This window comes from Naegleria fowleri (assembly GCF_008403515.1).
Source record: "Naegleria fowleri strain ATCC 30894 chromosome Unknown tig35, whole genome shotgun sequence".
In the NCBI taxonomy this organism is placed as follows: Eukaryota; Heterolobosea; class Eutetramitea; order Acrasida; family Naegleriidae; genus Naegleria; species Naegleria fowleri.
This window is the reverse complement of record NW_025407967.1, coordinates 267017-281145: the sequence shown is the minus strand read 5'-3', so window position 1 is coordinate 281145 and position 14129 is coordinate 267017. Positions and strand designations below refer to the sequence as shown.

Here is a 14129-nt window from a genome sequence, read left to right as displayed (position 1 = left end):
GACAACCCTTTATTCGGCGAGATGTGGATCTGTGGCAAGAAGAAAAACAGAAATAAAGCATTTCTCATCTTGAATTTTCATTTCGCGACATATCACAACATCTTGTATGTTTCTAATTGTCTTTTCAATTCCACACTATGAACAATTTCATGAATGGTTTTAAATGAACGTTTCACATCATCCTTATCCAATGTGTTCACAAATGAGAAATGGAATCTTCGTCTCTTTTTAAACTTGTCATTAAATGTTTCAAATACTTCCTCAATGTACCTTTGGGGTGACTTCTTGTTGCTTGGTTGATAAGTTGGGAAAATGTGTTTGAGAAGATTTGGATCTTGTGCAATCTTTCGAGTCTGTTGTAACGAGTTTGTACATGAATGAGTAATTGTCATAGAAAAAAATGTTGATGAACACGAAACAAACTCAATCATCACGATACTTACAAAGACATCATTATGAGTGAATATGAAAATAATTTGTGTATCTGCAAATGGTTCTTGGTTCAATAACTTTTCACACATTCGAAGTGTGTTGACAATGGAAGAGGCTGATTTGCCATCAACCATCACCTGTCCATTCATGAATGAAAGAATTGGAATTTGATGATGAGCTTGAACTCTTCGATCTATATCATGCAATGACGAAATTACTGCAATCGAGTCAATACTCAACTCTCGAATGGCACTCATCACCTTTTCTTCAGTCACATTACAGCTCGTGGAAAAGATCGTATAAGGAGTTCTTTTAAAGATAAATTCAAGTGGAGATTTTTCAATATCTAAATCCAAACTGTCCATACTGTCCTTGTAGATGGAAATGTCTCCAACGAACATGTCATCACTGTATGAAGCTTTAAAAGTGGATATCATGACACATTCAGAATGATTTGTGGTTTTAGCATCATTTGGCCTTGATTGTAGTGAGATAGAATGTAAGTGATCAAAATCATCTCTCTGAACCACATTGCCTCTCATATTGATACCATGACTGTCAGTATTGTTGCTGACCAGATCGTGCTGCTCAATCATGTTGGTAGAGATTGTATTTGTGAAATCTCCATTGGTCACTTGTGTTACATTTTGATCTACCTCATCGAATGAAATCAAATCTTTGGTTGTTGTTGTGGTGGTGGTGATGATGGCTATGTCATTCAATTCATGGTTATTTGTTGGAGAAGGACTACTTGTTGTCGTAGTAGTTGAGAGTACTTCCTGATGATTTTCTTCAGAACTCAAAACGACAGGAGAATTTGTTGATGCTTCTAATTCTTCCCAATTCTTTTTTTCACATTCAATGAGATTGAGAGGACAAAAGTGATACTTGATTGGAAAAGAAATAATGTCCATGTCTGTAGGTAGATAGTCTGTAGAGAGAATTCTGTTTGTCTCCTTGAAGAAGCTATTATTGTGATCAACGTTTGCAAAATTGTCATTGAAACAGATTTGTTGAAAGTCATTGAAAAACATCGATTGTTTGATTCATAAACAACGCAATAGTTCAGTATTCTACGAGTGTGTGAAAATTGACAATGGTTCTACTTACTATGGTACATTGGCATTGTGGAAGAGTGTGTGAATTTCTTCTTGGAGAGAACTAAAATAATATTTGGTTTTCAAAACTTCGTAGAGAGAAGCAAAGTTGGAACAAATCTTTTGGAATTCTCGATTCGAACTTAATTGCATGACTAATTTTTGAACTTTTGAAATTGGGAAAATGAATAATCCATCTTTGTGCGATTTGATATTTTCCAGAGTATCAAACACTTGATTCGAAAGTTTTTCCAAATCTTGTGATGCTTGAATGGGGCATGCATCCTTATCAAAAGCTTCCAACACTTTTTTGAAACTCATCCATTGATAATACAAACCAATGGTATAATTTTGAATTTTTGGTTTGAATAATTTCGCTTCCTTGATGCTAATACTTTGTCGAAACATGGATCTAATTTGTTGCAAATATGAAGTCATTCCACATTCATGTTGTCCAATAAATAGTAAGGAATAAGGCTCTGCAATCGAGAAATTCACATGGCCTTCTTCGTTGGGTTTGTTTTCACTTTCGAGATCGACATATCGACCCGATTGAGGTTCAAAAATATAATCGTCAATGTTGGTCGCGAAATATGCTCGAGAGGCACGCAATTCCCTTTGTGTCGAGCTCTTGTTTTTGCTCTCTATTGAATTTTCATACGAGTCTAACAGTTGTTTGATCACTTCCACAAGCACTGACTGTGAACCTGAATTATTTTTGAGCATGTGCATGACATTGGAAGCCTCTCGATATTTTCCAATTCTCAAATAAGCACAGACCTTTAAAATTTGAGATTCAAGAGAGGTGCATTCTGAAAAATCTTGAATGCTTGCCAGAACGTCTTCGGCCATGTAGTAACAAATTCCTCTCTTTTCGAAAGCAGTCTTGTTGGTGGGATCAATTTTGAGAACTTGTGTGAAATAGGGTATGGCTTGGTGATACTCTCTCAAGGTCAACAAGATGGAACCAATTTCCAAAAGAGACTCTTTGTTTAGAGTTTCAGAAATGCTGATGGTGGATTCTTGTCGACGTCGAGAACCATTCATTTCTGAATGGGAAGTTGAAATAGAATTTCTGTTTGAATTACTTTCTGCGAGTGAAGATTCTAAGAGGTGAATACTGTACTTCTTTTCGAGAACCGTTTTCAATTCGTCAACCAAAGAAACATCTCCATCCGTGAGAATGAAACTCTTCAACATTTCCTTGTCAATTAAATTAAAGTCATCTAATTTTCCTCTTTTTCTGGAAACTCCTCCTACCATGCAAATATATTCATTTGAAATATTGTTGAGAGTGTGACATTTTCTTGAGCATGGAATCTTCTTTCTTGGAATAGAAGTGCAGTCAACATATTCCATTCGTTGAAGGTCAATAATATTAAAATCCTTAATGAATCTCTTCTTGGAATAACCTCCATGAACCATCAAGTAACCCTGTCCTAAAGAAATCAATTGATGACTTTCTCTTGGAGTTGATATCATTAAATTTTTTGCATCAGAATTTGACACCTTCTTTCCGAGAAGGATTGAATTAGCAACTTGAATGGCAGTCGTTGCACCTGGATCAGTCATTTTAAAAGACAAGGAAGGATTGCTTAATACACTATTCCACAATACAATGGGTGTGAAAACAGTAGTCGAATAGTCAAACATCCACAAATCATTCAATTGTGAGCTTCCATTATTGCCACCATAAATGATCATGACATTGGGGTTTTCATTCAAAGTTGTCGCACTGTGTGAATGACGTTCAGAGGGAATGAGCGACTTGTGATGATCTATTTGAATATTGTCCCACTGATATTCCTCTAAATCGAATGCCCACAAATCTCCAAGAGTCTCTCCATACGATCGACCTCCATACACAATCATTTTACGATATTTTGGAAGAACAACTGCAGTGTGATTACTTCTCTTACATGGGAGTTTGACCATGGACTCGAAACTGATTTGTTCACGAATCGTTCGACCCACTGTTTGAGAGTTGTTGTTACTAGTGTTGTGAAGAGAGAAAGAACGATTTTTCTTGTTTTGGTGATTGGAGAGTCGTGAGGAAACACTGAATCGCTGAAGAGAGATGATATGACTCCATTCCCAAGTATTACAATTCAAAGACTATAGTTCGGAGAAGGAGGAGTTGGGATGGGTCAAATATGATTGTTCCGTGTTGTGTTTGTTGGTCAGATGATCACGAAAATGACATGGATTCGTTCATGATTGTAATGAACATGGGAATAATCCCATTTCACAATTAATTGTGAAATATTCAGTGATTTTGTTGCAATCATGAATCGCCACAAAAGACACAGTTAATTTCCGAACCGAAGAAGAGGTCGTTATCACACATTGCTTTCACAACATAACTTACAAAAAGTTGATCAAAGTATCTGAAATTATTCTTTCCTCCAAACACAATCATTCTTCCTTCAAAGTAAACAGCCGAATGGCCTCTGACACGAGGTGGTGCATTAGCAGGATTTTTGACAGGTGGTGAGAAGCAATGCCATTCGCCATTGTCTTGCAATCGTTTAATCACATACATGAACACATCGCCACCACTCGCGCTGTTATGACCAAAAGACATGTTTGAATGATTGGATGACAAACTCGTGCTGGTAGAATGACTCGAATCCGATTGTCCTCCAAATATGAGAATGCAGGGCTCATTTCTGGAATTTGTGAATGAGACAGTGGTGTGTTTGGCACGATGACCATATGATCCGATGAGAGGTTGTGCATGGATCCAGTCCGCATTGTCAATCACTGGAGCTTTTTCGTTGGGCAGAACTCGTGAGGTTGCCTCATACGGTGGTGGAGATGATGAGAGAGTGGCACCAGCGACAGAATGAGAAAACATTTTTTTCACATCTGAGGATATTGCCGGTTGATGTTTGATGCTGAGGGAACTGGGTTGGTCCAGGTTTGAAACTCACCCCTCCTTGGATTGGATATGATTTTTCTCTGTCGACAATTGACAACAAAGAGTTCTCAATTTCTTTCGAGAATTGCATGATCGGAGGTTCGTTCATTAACCTTGAAAAAATTTACTCCACCAGGCAGACATGCGGGCTGAATACTCTCGTTTGGTTGGTTTCTTGGGTTTCACTGTCACCACTGACGGATCGTAAAACAGTTTGACATCATACTTTGTCTTAACATGTTTATAACCTTTTCCAAGCTTGTTCCATTCATCAACTTCATCATAGGAGGAACGAATCAGGCGAATGGGATTTTTACCATTTGGATGATGTGAGGTAGCCCATGAATGAATGTCCTTATTTTCCTCACTTGTATCCAAATAATCTGCAAAGTAGCAGCAGGTAAGGACGCCATGAACTGCATATTCTAAACGCTCCCTCCCTTTTTTAGTTGTGGGATCAAGGTTTCCGTAATGAAAAAAGGAATCTGGTTTTTCTTTCAGAAAGCAATCGTCCCGTCGTGCTTCATAAACGCCAAACGAGAGAAGCCTAAAGTTTTTCCAGCCATATACATCCGCATCTACAATAAAGTGCTTTTTGAGATCGGTTAGTCCTACCATATTGCTTGATTCAAACCACTCTGACAATTTGCTTGCTTTTGCTTCTGCGTCAAAAGCAAATTTCATGATGGAAGAGTCCATAAAAAGCTCGACCAACTTTTGGTCGGGACCTCGTTTCTGAGGTACCTAAGAATGAGCGTAAGCCATCCATTGCTTAAAATGACTAGTCTTGCCCGCTCGTATAAAGGATCGTCATAGTTCCAGACTGTATCAAAACATATATACTTTCGTCCCCCGGACAAGAGCTTTTCAATCCATATGGAACAGGATGCTCCAGAAGTGAACACAAATAAACTGTTTTAATAATCTCCAACTGAGAATCGTTTAAGTTGAAGTGGGTAATGCTCGTAACTATTTAAAAGTATTGCAAAACCTTCGTCTTCCAAGTCCAGTATGGTGATAAAATTCTTTTGTTTCATATAGTAAAAAATGGGAAAAGAATCTATCATGCCCAAAGTTTCTTCAATAAAAGATTTCATAAATGGTAGGGTTAAATAAAGGAGTGACTGGAGGTCTCTGGCCCCCATGATACCTAAATTTCTTCTTAAATGTTTTTCGACCTCTTTGTAGATTTTTGCCATTTCTTCGGAATACTTGTCCAATTCAACCATTGCTTTTTCTTTGTCTTCTTCTCTCCTTTCCCATATAAATTTGTCATTTGCTGACTTCTCTCTGTCATACTCGTAAAAACCGATCGGGTGAACAATGTCCCTTTCCCAATCTTCCATTTTTTGTTTCTTTTTTTTAAGAGAATTCACAAAGGAAAGGCTGAACCATCGACGATTCCCCGAAGTTTCGACCATATGGAATTTTGAAGAGTAATGGCATGAACAATTTGCATGTGGAAAGGTCAAAGCACGGAGCAGCAAGCAGCTTTTTCGTTTCATTTTTGTTTCGATTTTTTTTACCGCCTTCACCATTTACAGTATCATGGTCTCTCTTGTGTTCGTTATTTCAATATGAACAACGGCTCAGAACTAAAAAATGTCTTCAACGATGATCATCAGTCGGCGAGAATGTTTCGCAAAAGCTCTCTATGTAGAGGTCATTTTAGACATGACGAAGGGAACCTTGTCTTGTGCGGAGGATCTCCAGGCTTTTAAATCCATCTTTGAGTGGTTGTTGAATGGAATGATCAATGAGGACGAATTTCAAGTATTGATTTTGAAATGGATAAAACAAAGTATTCATTCGGGGGCTGTATCATCCCGACCGAAATCTACTCTAAGCGAGCAAGAATGGATGCACTCCATATCATCTTATTCGGAATATCAGTTGGATGTGTTGCTGGGTTTATTGGTAAAAATTCAAAACGTTGAGTTGATAGAGAAATGGAATATTTCCGACGAATGGATTAAGTCAGTGGAACACTTATTCTTCTTACTCGATACTGACAACAAAACTTTGTTGTCAGTGGAAGAAATATTAATTCTATTAATTGTGATTTCAAGCGACAGCGCTGACAGGGAACAAAAGAGACCTGAATATTTGCTGAAACAAACATTTGAAATTATGAGAGAATGCAAAGCTTACAATGGATTTATTACGCTCAGAAGATTCAAAGAATATTTTCATACAAATTGCTTAGAGAGAGATATGATTGAATCATCTGTTGTACTCATTGAAAGGGATGTGGCTGATCTGAATTTGACAAGCAAAAGTAAGTTTATGGACTGTCAACTTTGTACCGTTATGCCGATCTATTCCTAGATTCAAGTAATGGTTACCATCAGCTTTTAATACCATTTCTGTGGAGAGAGGCTGTTGCTGAATCAAAAGAGTATTTTTCTAACGGGGAAGGCTATGATCATTGTAAGTATCTTTTTTGTGGCACTGTTTTCAAAGGTTTTTGATAAGTTTCTGTTGAGGTTGAACAATTTCTTATCAATGAGGCTTTAATCCAAAAGTACCACATTAACAACTTTTCTCTTGAGAATTCTGGAGCCATACATTTATTGTATTCATTCTCCAAATCCAACTATGCAGATAAAACCAAACGAAAACCCTTCGACCCCAAGTCTGACCCTCTTTTTGCCATTTTTGACAAAGTTCTTTCCTGCTTTTCCAACCTTATTATTCGTACCGTTGCATGCTTTGAAAGTGTAGGCGAAAAGCATGCAAGAATAGACACCACGACACAAACTCCAACTTTGCCAAATAATAATACGTTAACGATCACAAATCCACTAGTCAAAAGCAATTCTCATTCCAAATCGACACCTCATGAACCAAAAGAAAGCAAAACTCTCTCTTCCTTCACTCCCACCAAGAAATTGCAAGAGGTGAAAGATTTGAAAATAGTGGGAGAGCTCAATATCAAACTTCCTTTTGATGTTGACAAAATGATTAGAAATGCAGAATGGGTAGACATTAAGCCGTCTTCAGTTATGGAGGTAAGTTATTGTATTTAGAGAAACAGTTTATTCGCTACGCTAGATAGCATTCCTTCCTTCAAAAAGTACATCGTTTTCAACACGAACAATCCCGCCTGCAACAGAAGAAATTAGCAAAAAACCAGTTCCATCCATCCCTGAAGTGAATACCTTGGAAGAAAACACAGGAAAGAACGAAGCCCCGTCACTAAAAGATAACGAGAAAGAAGCACATAAAGACCAAAAGGACGAACATCCAGCCCAACCTACTTCAAACAATTTAACCTCAAATTCAGCAAATGATGAACACCTGAGACCACCTTCATTGCATCTCTCAGAACAAGAAATTGAGGAAGAAGTTGACAAATTTATTTCAGCTTACGCATCTACTCCTAGGTCGGAAAGACAACCAACATTTTCAGAAGAGGACACCATTCACTTTCATTATTTGCTGAAACAGAAAGCAGGTCTTCGGTCATTTAACTTGGGATCTCCGTTTGAGAAGGACTGTTCTTTTTCTGACAAAAAGCAAGACAATAGCGAAAAAGAGGCAAACACTCCCAAGACAACAGTCCCCACCATTTCATCCAATCCAAACAATATTACATCCTTAGAATTTCTTTCCCAGCCGAAAGAGTATGAGCCGGACGTGATATTTATGAGCAATGAAGATGCATCGTTGCTTTCTCCGATACCTGTGGTGACATTACCAAAAAAGAAGGCAGGAAAGAGTGCATCAGGTTCGTTTGGATCTCCCAAGCCGTCACCAAGAATTATCAGCTCAAACACACCCACCCAATCTCACCTCACTGCCACACCTCGAGAATCGCTCAGTGTCATCCTTACGAATGCACTCCAAGATACCTCAAAAATTCTCAAGAATGATCTCGAATATTCACCATCAAAAACCATATCTGTCAAATTGGCTGACTTTATTTCTACAACTGAGAGAATTCCCTCCAAAGATGTCACACGTAATGAAAAGAAACCTTCGCTCGTCAAAAAACCATCAACTCTCAGTTCAAAGCCAATAATTATTTCAAAGCATTCATCCAAACCAAAAATTGTTGAGGATACATTGTTACGGACCACTAGCAGCAAGTCAGCTCCTTCCGCAAAACAAAAGACTATTAGCAAAAATTCATTCACTTCGTCTTCAAAGAATACTTGGAGGTAACACTTACTACTCTAGATAAATACATTCAATAATATGAGCAATAGGAAACAGAAACACATTGTTCCTGAAAAGATAAAATTTCAATGAGTTATGATATCAAATAATGTTATTCCTTTTTAACAATGTCCTCTGTGGTCTCAGGAAAGTGCTTTTCAAGTTCTTCTCGCAAAACATTTCGTAATTGATCGACAGCAGATTTTTTTCCATTTGCATATTCGATTCTCTGTTGTGACTTTTTCTTTACCGTTTGAAGATATTGATCTGGTGATTCATTCTTATCAATTACTTGCAATAATTCATATGGGTATTGTTCTTGCATGAGAGGCATGGTGGCGTTCGAATGACACAAAGACAACAAGTCTGTGTATTGTTGATCCAACTTTTCAATCATTTCAAACCAATGAGGTTTTGTTTCTTTCGAGTCATATTTTTCTATCATGATAGATAGTTGATTTAAATTATCAATAATATCGAGAGTATTATTTTCGAGTGCCTCCAATAATTGCTGATGATCCGACGGAGATGATGATGCATTCATGATGACGATAATTTTTTTTAAAAAAAAATCGAAAATATGCGAAAAGGGTTTTTGTCTTGCAAGCCTCTCAATTTTCAAAAATCTTCAATCTTTAGTGAAGGATGGCGAAGAGAATCCTTTATCATGAGTGTACTTCCATGGCAGTATCAAGCGATGACGAATGCTTATCAAAGGAGGCTTAATCATACAAAATATAGTATGTTTATTTTTCAAGAGTGCAACTCCGATAACTCTGACAGTCTCTTCATTGAAAATATTTGAAAAGGCACTCATCACTGCATCACGTAACAACAACGTTGCACTGGTTACTAATGAATATCATCAAATGAATGACCCAAACCCAAATATTCACTCAACAACGGTGTTAACTCATTCATATTCTGATCTTGTTCGAGATAGTGGAATATATGCCAACATGATTACAGAATTGTATAATAATAGCGTTGGTGAAACAAAATCAGAATGGGATGTCACAAAATCTATCAAAATTCTTCCCCATTCACGAATTTGTTTTTTATTCGACCCCAGTTATGAATATGTCATAACGTTGTGGTCAATTTGGAGAACAAATGCCGTTGCTGTTCCACTCAGCACCTCACACCCAACCAAAGAACTCAAGTACTACATTGAAGATTGCAAATGTGACATGGTTATTTATCAGCCTGATAAAAATCACCTATTAGAGCCACTATTTGCAGAGTTAAAGAATGTAAAATTTATTGAATTTGATAATAGCATCTTGTCAAGGAATGAACACCAACACGAGGTACCTCAAGTGATTGATTTGAAAAGAAATGAAAAAGATGATGGATGTCTCATAATCTACACTTCTGGAACTACAGGAAACCCTAAGGGTGTAGTTTACACATATTCCAATTTATTGAATCAACTTGATGTACTTGTGAATGCATGGGGTTGGAACGAGAAGGATCATATTCTCCATGTGTTACCCCTTCATCATGTCCATGGAATTACCAATGCCTTGTGTTGTGCATTGTATGCTGGTGCTACTGTTCAATTCTGCAAATTTAATCCCAATATTGTTTGGAAAAAACTTACTAATATTGAAAAAGAAAATGTAGAAAAGATTGGAAAGGAAATTAATGTTTTTATGGCAGTTCCAACTATTTATGTCAAACTCATTCACTTGTACGAAGAACTACCCAAAGATCTACAAGAGAAATATTCTACAGAAATTAAGAGGATGAGATTAATGGTATCTGGAAGTAGTGCATTACCTACACCAGTATTTTCAAAGTGGCAGGAAATTACCTCCCATGCACTTCTCGAACGCTATGGCATGAGTGAAATCGGTATGGCACTCTCGAATCCCTATACACCACAGAGCAAACGAAAAATGGGCATGGTTGGTTTCCCACTTCCAACCGTGCAAGTGAAAATTATTGACTTTGAAACCAGAGAAGAGATTACGTCTCCAAACCAACCAGGAGAGCTTTTAGTGTTAGGCCCAAGTGTGTTTAAGGAATATTTTAACAGACCTGAGGCAACCAAGAAAACTTTTACAAGTGACGGATGGTTTATTACGGGTGATACAGCGTTGTTTGATGAAGAGGGGTATTACAAAATTTGTGGAAGGACCAGTGTTGATATTATTAAGGTAAGTGTTATTTGAGAAGTGTCTCACTAGATAGAGGCAATACAAAAACGAATGAATTGGACTCTTGTTGTTGTAAATTTCAGAGCGGTGGATACAAAATCTCCTCTCTGGACATTGAAAGAGTCATACTTGGAATGAGTAAGGTCAAGGAATGTGCAGTAGTTGGAATTCATGACGAAGAGTATGGTGAAAGAATCGCTGCCATTGTTGTACTTCGTCACAGCAATGACACTCTAACTTTGGAGGAACTGCAAGAATTCTGTTCCAAAGAATTGGCTCGATACAAGTTACCCACTCGTTTGATTCTACTTCAACAAGTAAGTTTATTTCTCTTTGTCATCCAATGCATGTTAACATCATTGACAAATGAAATTGATGATAATAATAATAACTTCTGTATGGCTTATTTGATAGGAAATTCCAAAAAACGCAATGGGAAAGGTCAGCAAAAAGCCACTTGCCTCTCTTTTTGAACAGACAGAAGCTCAACACAAACGTCCTCATGACAAGCATTTACAACACGTGCTTCATTCACCTCATCATGGTGGAAACAAGTAGGGCTGAGATACTGGTTGTTTCTTTGAAGAATTTGTTGGTTCAAATACGATGATTGGAGAAAAGAGTTTCGAATCAATAAAAAATCTTAAAAAAAATATTTCTAAATCAAAGACATCCTCGTCATCATCATCATCATCATGATTAAAGGAATTATCGTTGTGAACAATCACGGAAAGCCTCGTCTCACGAGATTCTATGAACAAGTTCCTTTTGAAAAACAACAACAAGCAGTCCGAGAATGTTACCAATTAGTGGTGAGAAGATCCGATTCAGTTTGTAACTTTTTAGAAGGAGGAGCCATTTGGGGCAAAGACACCAAACTCATCTACAGACATTATGCGACCTTGTACTTTATCTTTGCAGTGGATCAAAATGAAAGCGAATTAGGAATACTCGATCTCATCCAAGTGTTTGTTGAAACTTTGGATAAATGTTTTGAAAACGTTTGTGAGTTGGATTTGATTTTCCATTCCGACAAAGTACATTATATTTTGGATGAAATTGTGATTGGAGGATTGGTATTGGAAACAAACAAGGAAGAAATTCTGATGAGCATCAAGGAACAAAATGAAATTGAAAGTAAGAGTAAATCTCAAAGCCCAACAGTTACAAAAATTGTGAATAGATAATACCTTGCATCATGATGATGGCTAATAAATTCTAAATTTATTTATTATAAGTGTACCTTTTGTAGGAGTCCACTACATGACAGTACAAACCCAATAAACCAGATTCTTGTTGGATTTTTAGAACTAAATACCTAAACGACGGTTGTTAGGTGATATCCAAATGTCAAAGAATTAAGGTCTACAAAGATTTACAAAAGTTGACAACCATTTGAATTTTGTGGATTTTGCGTTGGAGGTCGTACAGTCAGCGGAGAAGGCTTTTGTGTAACAATTATTGGATTTTCTTCCTCCATGTTTGGTAGATATGTAATCCCAAAAAGATGTGCATTCTCTTTCAAATATTTCATCATATTGTTCATTTTGAGCTTTTTGCAAACCTCTATCGGATATTCATTTGTGTGATTTTTCAAATTCAAGTCAAGGAAATATTGTTTTCGTTCTAATGGTAACTCCTTTAAGAACGAAAACCAAATAGTCTTGAGATATTCTAACTTCCCAAATTGGCACAAATAATGAGCTATAGTAGATCCGTCAGAAGATGGAGCATTAAATGAAATGTTATACTGAATCATTAATCTCAGTAAGTGATCATTCTCTTTGCTTGATTTTGATATGCTCGAAAAAACTGCGTTTCTTCCATCAATACCATTGTTAGAAGAAAATAATTCCTGTAACTCGTTGTGTACTTGCATATTGTCATCGCTTTCTAATGCAGTCAAATATCTCAAAATAAATTCTACAGTTTCATGACACGAAAAAATAATTGCTAATTGAATAATATTGTATCCATTAATATCTTTCAATTTGGAATCCATTCCAAAGGGCGAATGATACACAAAAAAATTAACGATTTTGCATGCATTTTGGTGAAAGGAATCAAAGGCATCTCGAGTACTCAAATATTTCCTTCTAAATGATTCAAGTCTGATTTTTTTAAAATGCAAGTCCTTTTCAAAGCGACTCATATAGTAATCAACAGCCTTTGTGAAAAATAATGTAAGTGAGCTCACTGTGAAGAAGTGACTTACCTTTTCAAAGTCTTGAGTGTCCATTAAGATTTGGTTAGCCATTTCATAAATATTCTTCTTAAATTCTACATTGGGGAAAAGCTCTCTCGCTCCCATGGACTCAATCCACGTGTCGATAGAAGGAGAATTCATTCCAGTGTACATGAGCGAAATTTCAGCAAATCTGCAAGTGTTGACATTAAATACAACACTATCATATGATTACCAACCTTAATTTTGGAAATGCTTTTAAAAGGCAAAAGCAGCACAGCAAAAACGGTTGGTCCAAGTACTGTAACTGAGATGCAATTACCGTAATTCCCTCCACCAATGATTGCTGAAATCCATTGGATAATTCTGATCCCGTGTCATCCCTGTCTCCAACTTGTATCTGCTGAGAGATGTTGTTTCTTTCAGTGATCAATTTACATTCTTTAATCTTTCCTCCATAATATTGGAGAGGAACATAGGCCGAATATTCGGTGTTATCTGCTTCGATCTTGTACTGAATCGGCAGTTGGCCAAACACACGCATCAAACAACCAATAAATTTTATATGTTTTACCTTTCCTTTCCAATCCACGAGAATGGTTTTCAAAAGTTGGACATCAACACTTTCATTCTTCAAGACAATAACATTCAACTTTTTAAAAGGTTTTAGAATTTTGAAAAACAATTCGGATGGATTTTTGTTACTCTTGTTGGTGATTGCGGAATGATCCCAATACAGTTCTGTACAATCCTCTTCCATACATTCCAAACATAACTGTCGCCAATGTTTACTAACTCGTTGTAATTTGAATAAAAAAGGAATGGGAGGAAGAAAGGAAAGAATAAATTGAAAAACATCCAATCCAACCAGATTCATAAAGTTTCGCCAATCCTCTAAAGTTGATGATATCATCGATGAAGATGATTGTGTTTTTAGGGAAGAGAAGGAGGGAATTCAATTGAATGACTAAAGAGATCAATTTTTTTGTGAGAACAAACATAGCAAGTTCATGTTTCCTTGAATAAATCACTCATTCCTTTCCCCTTAATTTTCTTCTTTATCTTATTACCTTGTTCCATGCATATATGAAGAGACTCTTCTTTTCCAAAAGGATTCTTCCGTTCATGACCATCAGATTGCTGGTGGAAAGGACAACCCACTCAAAAAAAAT

General features: G+C 36.8%; 8 protein-coding genes across 8 annotated transcripts; 3 read left to right on the top strand and 5 right to left on the bottom strand.

Moving 5' to 3' along the window:
* Positions 1-92: 92 nt before the first annotated feature.
* Positions 93-4386, bottom strand: FDP41_003785 (uncharacterized protein; the record flags this gene model as incomplete). Its single annotated transcript, XM_044707127.1, has 4 exons — positions 93-353; positions 444-1398; positions 1543-3644; positions 3898-4386. The coding sequence occupies 4 exons, from the start codon at positions 4384-4386 to the stop codon at positions 93-95; spliced, it is 3807 nt and encodes a 1268-aa protein (XP_044561845.1).
* A 171-nt stretch (positions 4387-4557) lies between these two features.
* On the bottom strand, positions 4558-5133 carry FDP41_003784 (uncharacterized protein; the record flags this gene model as incomplete). Its single annotated transcript, XM_044707126.1, has 1 exon — positions 4558-5133. The coding sequence occupies one exon, from the start codon at positions 5131-5133 to the stop codon at positions 4558-4560; it is 576 nt and encodes a 191-aa protein (XP_044561844.1).
* Positions 5134-5366: 233 nt separating this feature from the next.
* Positions 5367-5795, bottom strand: FDP41_003783 (uncharacterized protein; the record flags this gene model as incomplete). Its single annotated transcript, XM_044707125.1, has 1 exon — positions 5367-5795. One exon carries the CDS (start codon positions 5793-5795, stop codon positions 5367-5369), a length of 429 nt encoding a protein of 142 aa, XP_044561843.1.
* A 256-nt stretch (positions 5796-6051) lies between these two features.
* FDP41_003782 (uncharacterized protein) lies at positions 6052-8616 on the top strand (the record flags this gene model as incomplete). The annotated part of the gene is made up of 4 exons (XM_044707124.1): positions 6052-6727; positions 6778-6879; positions 7054-7460; positions 7504-8616. 4 exons carry the CDS (start codon positions 6052-6054, stop codon positions 8614-8616), a joined length of 2298 nt encoding a protein of 765 aa, XP_044561842.1.
* Positions 8617-8722: 106 nt separating this feature from the next.
* On the bottom strand, positions 8723-9154 carry FDP41_003781 (uncharacterized protein; the record flags this gene model as incomplete). Its single annotated transcript, XM_044707123.1, has 1 exon — positions 8723-9154. The coding sequence occupies one exon, from the start codon at positions 9152-9154 to the stop codon at positions 8723-8725; it is 432 nt and encodes a 143-aa protein (XP_044561841.1).
* A 36-nt stretch (positions 9155-9190) lies between these two features.
* FDP41_003780 (uncharacterized protein) lies at positions 9191-11330 on the top strand (the record flags this gene model as incomplete). Its single annotated transcript, XM_044707122.1, has 4 exons — positions 9191-9350; positions 9394-10772; positions 10856-11089; positions 11187-11330. The coding sequence occupies 4 exons, from the start codon at positions 9191-9193 to the stop codon at positions 11328-11330; spliced, it is 1917 nt and encodes a 638-aa protein (XP_044561840.1).
* Positions 11331-11467: 137 nt separating this feature from the next.
* On the top strand, positions 11468-11959 carry FDP41_003779 (uncharacterized protein; the record flags this gene model as incomplete). Its single annotated transcript, XM_044707120.1, has 1 exon — positions 11468-11959. The coding sequence occupies one exon, from the start codon at positions 11468-11470 to the stop codon at positions 11957-11959; it is 492 nt and encodes a 163-aa protein (XP_044561839.1).
* Positions 11960-12147: 188 nt separating this feature from the next.
* On the bottom strand, positions 12148-13870 carry FDP41_003778 (uncharacterized protein; the record flags this gene model as incomplete). The annotated part of the gene is made up of 3 exons (XM_044707119.1): positions 12148-12939; positions 12988-13150; positions 13197-13870. The coding sequence occupies 3 exons, from the start codon at positions 13868-13870 to the stop codon at positions 12148-12150; spliced, it is 1629 nt and encodes a 542-aa protein (XP_044561838.1).
* Between the last annotated feature and the right edge of the window lie 259 nt (positions 13871-14129).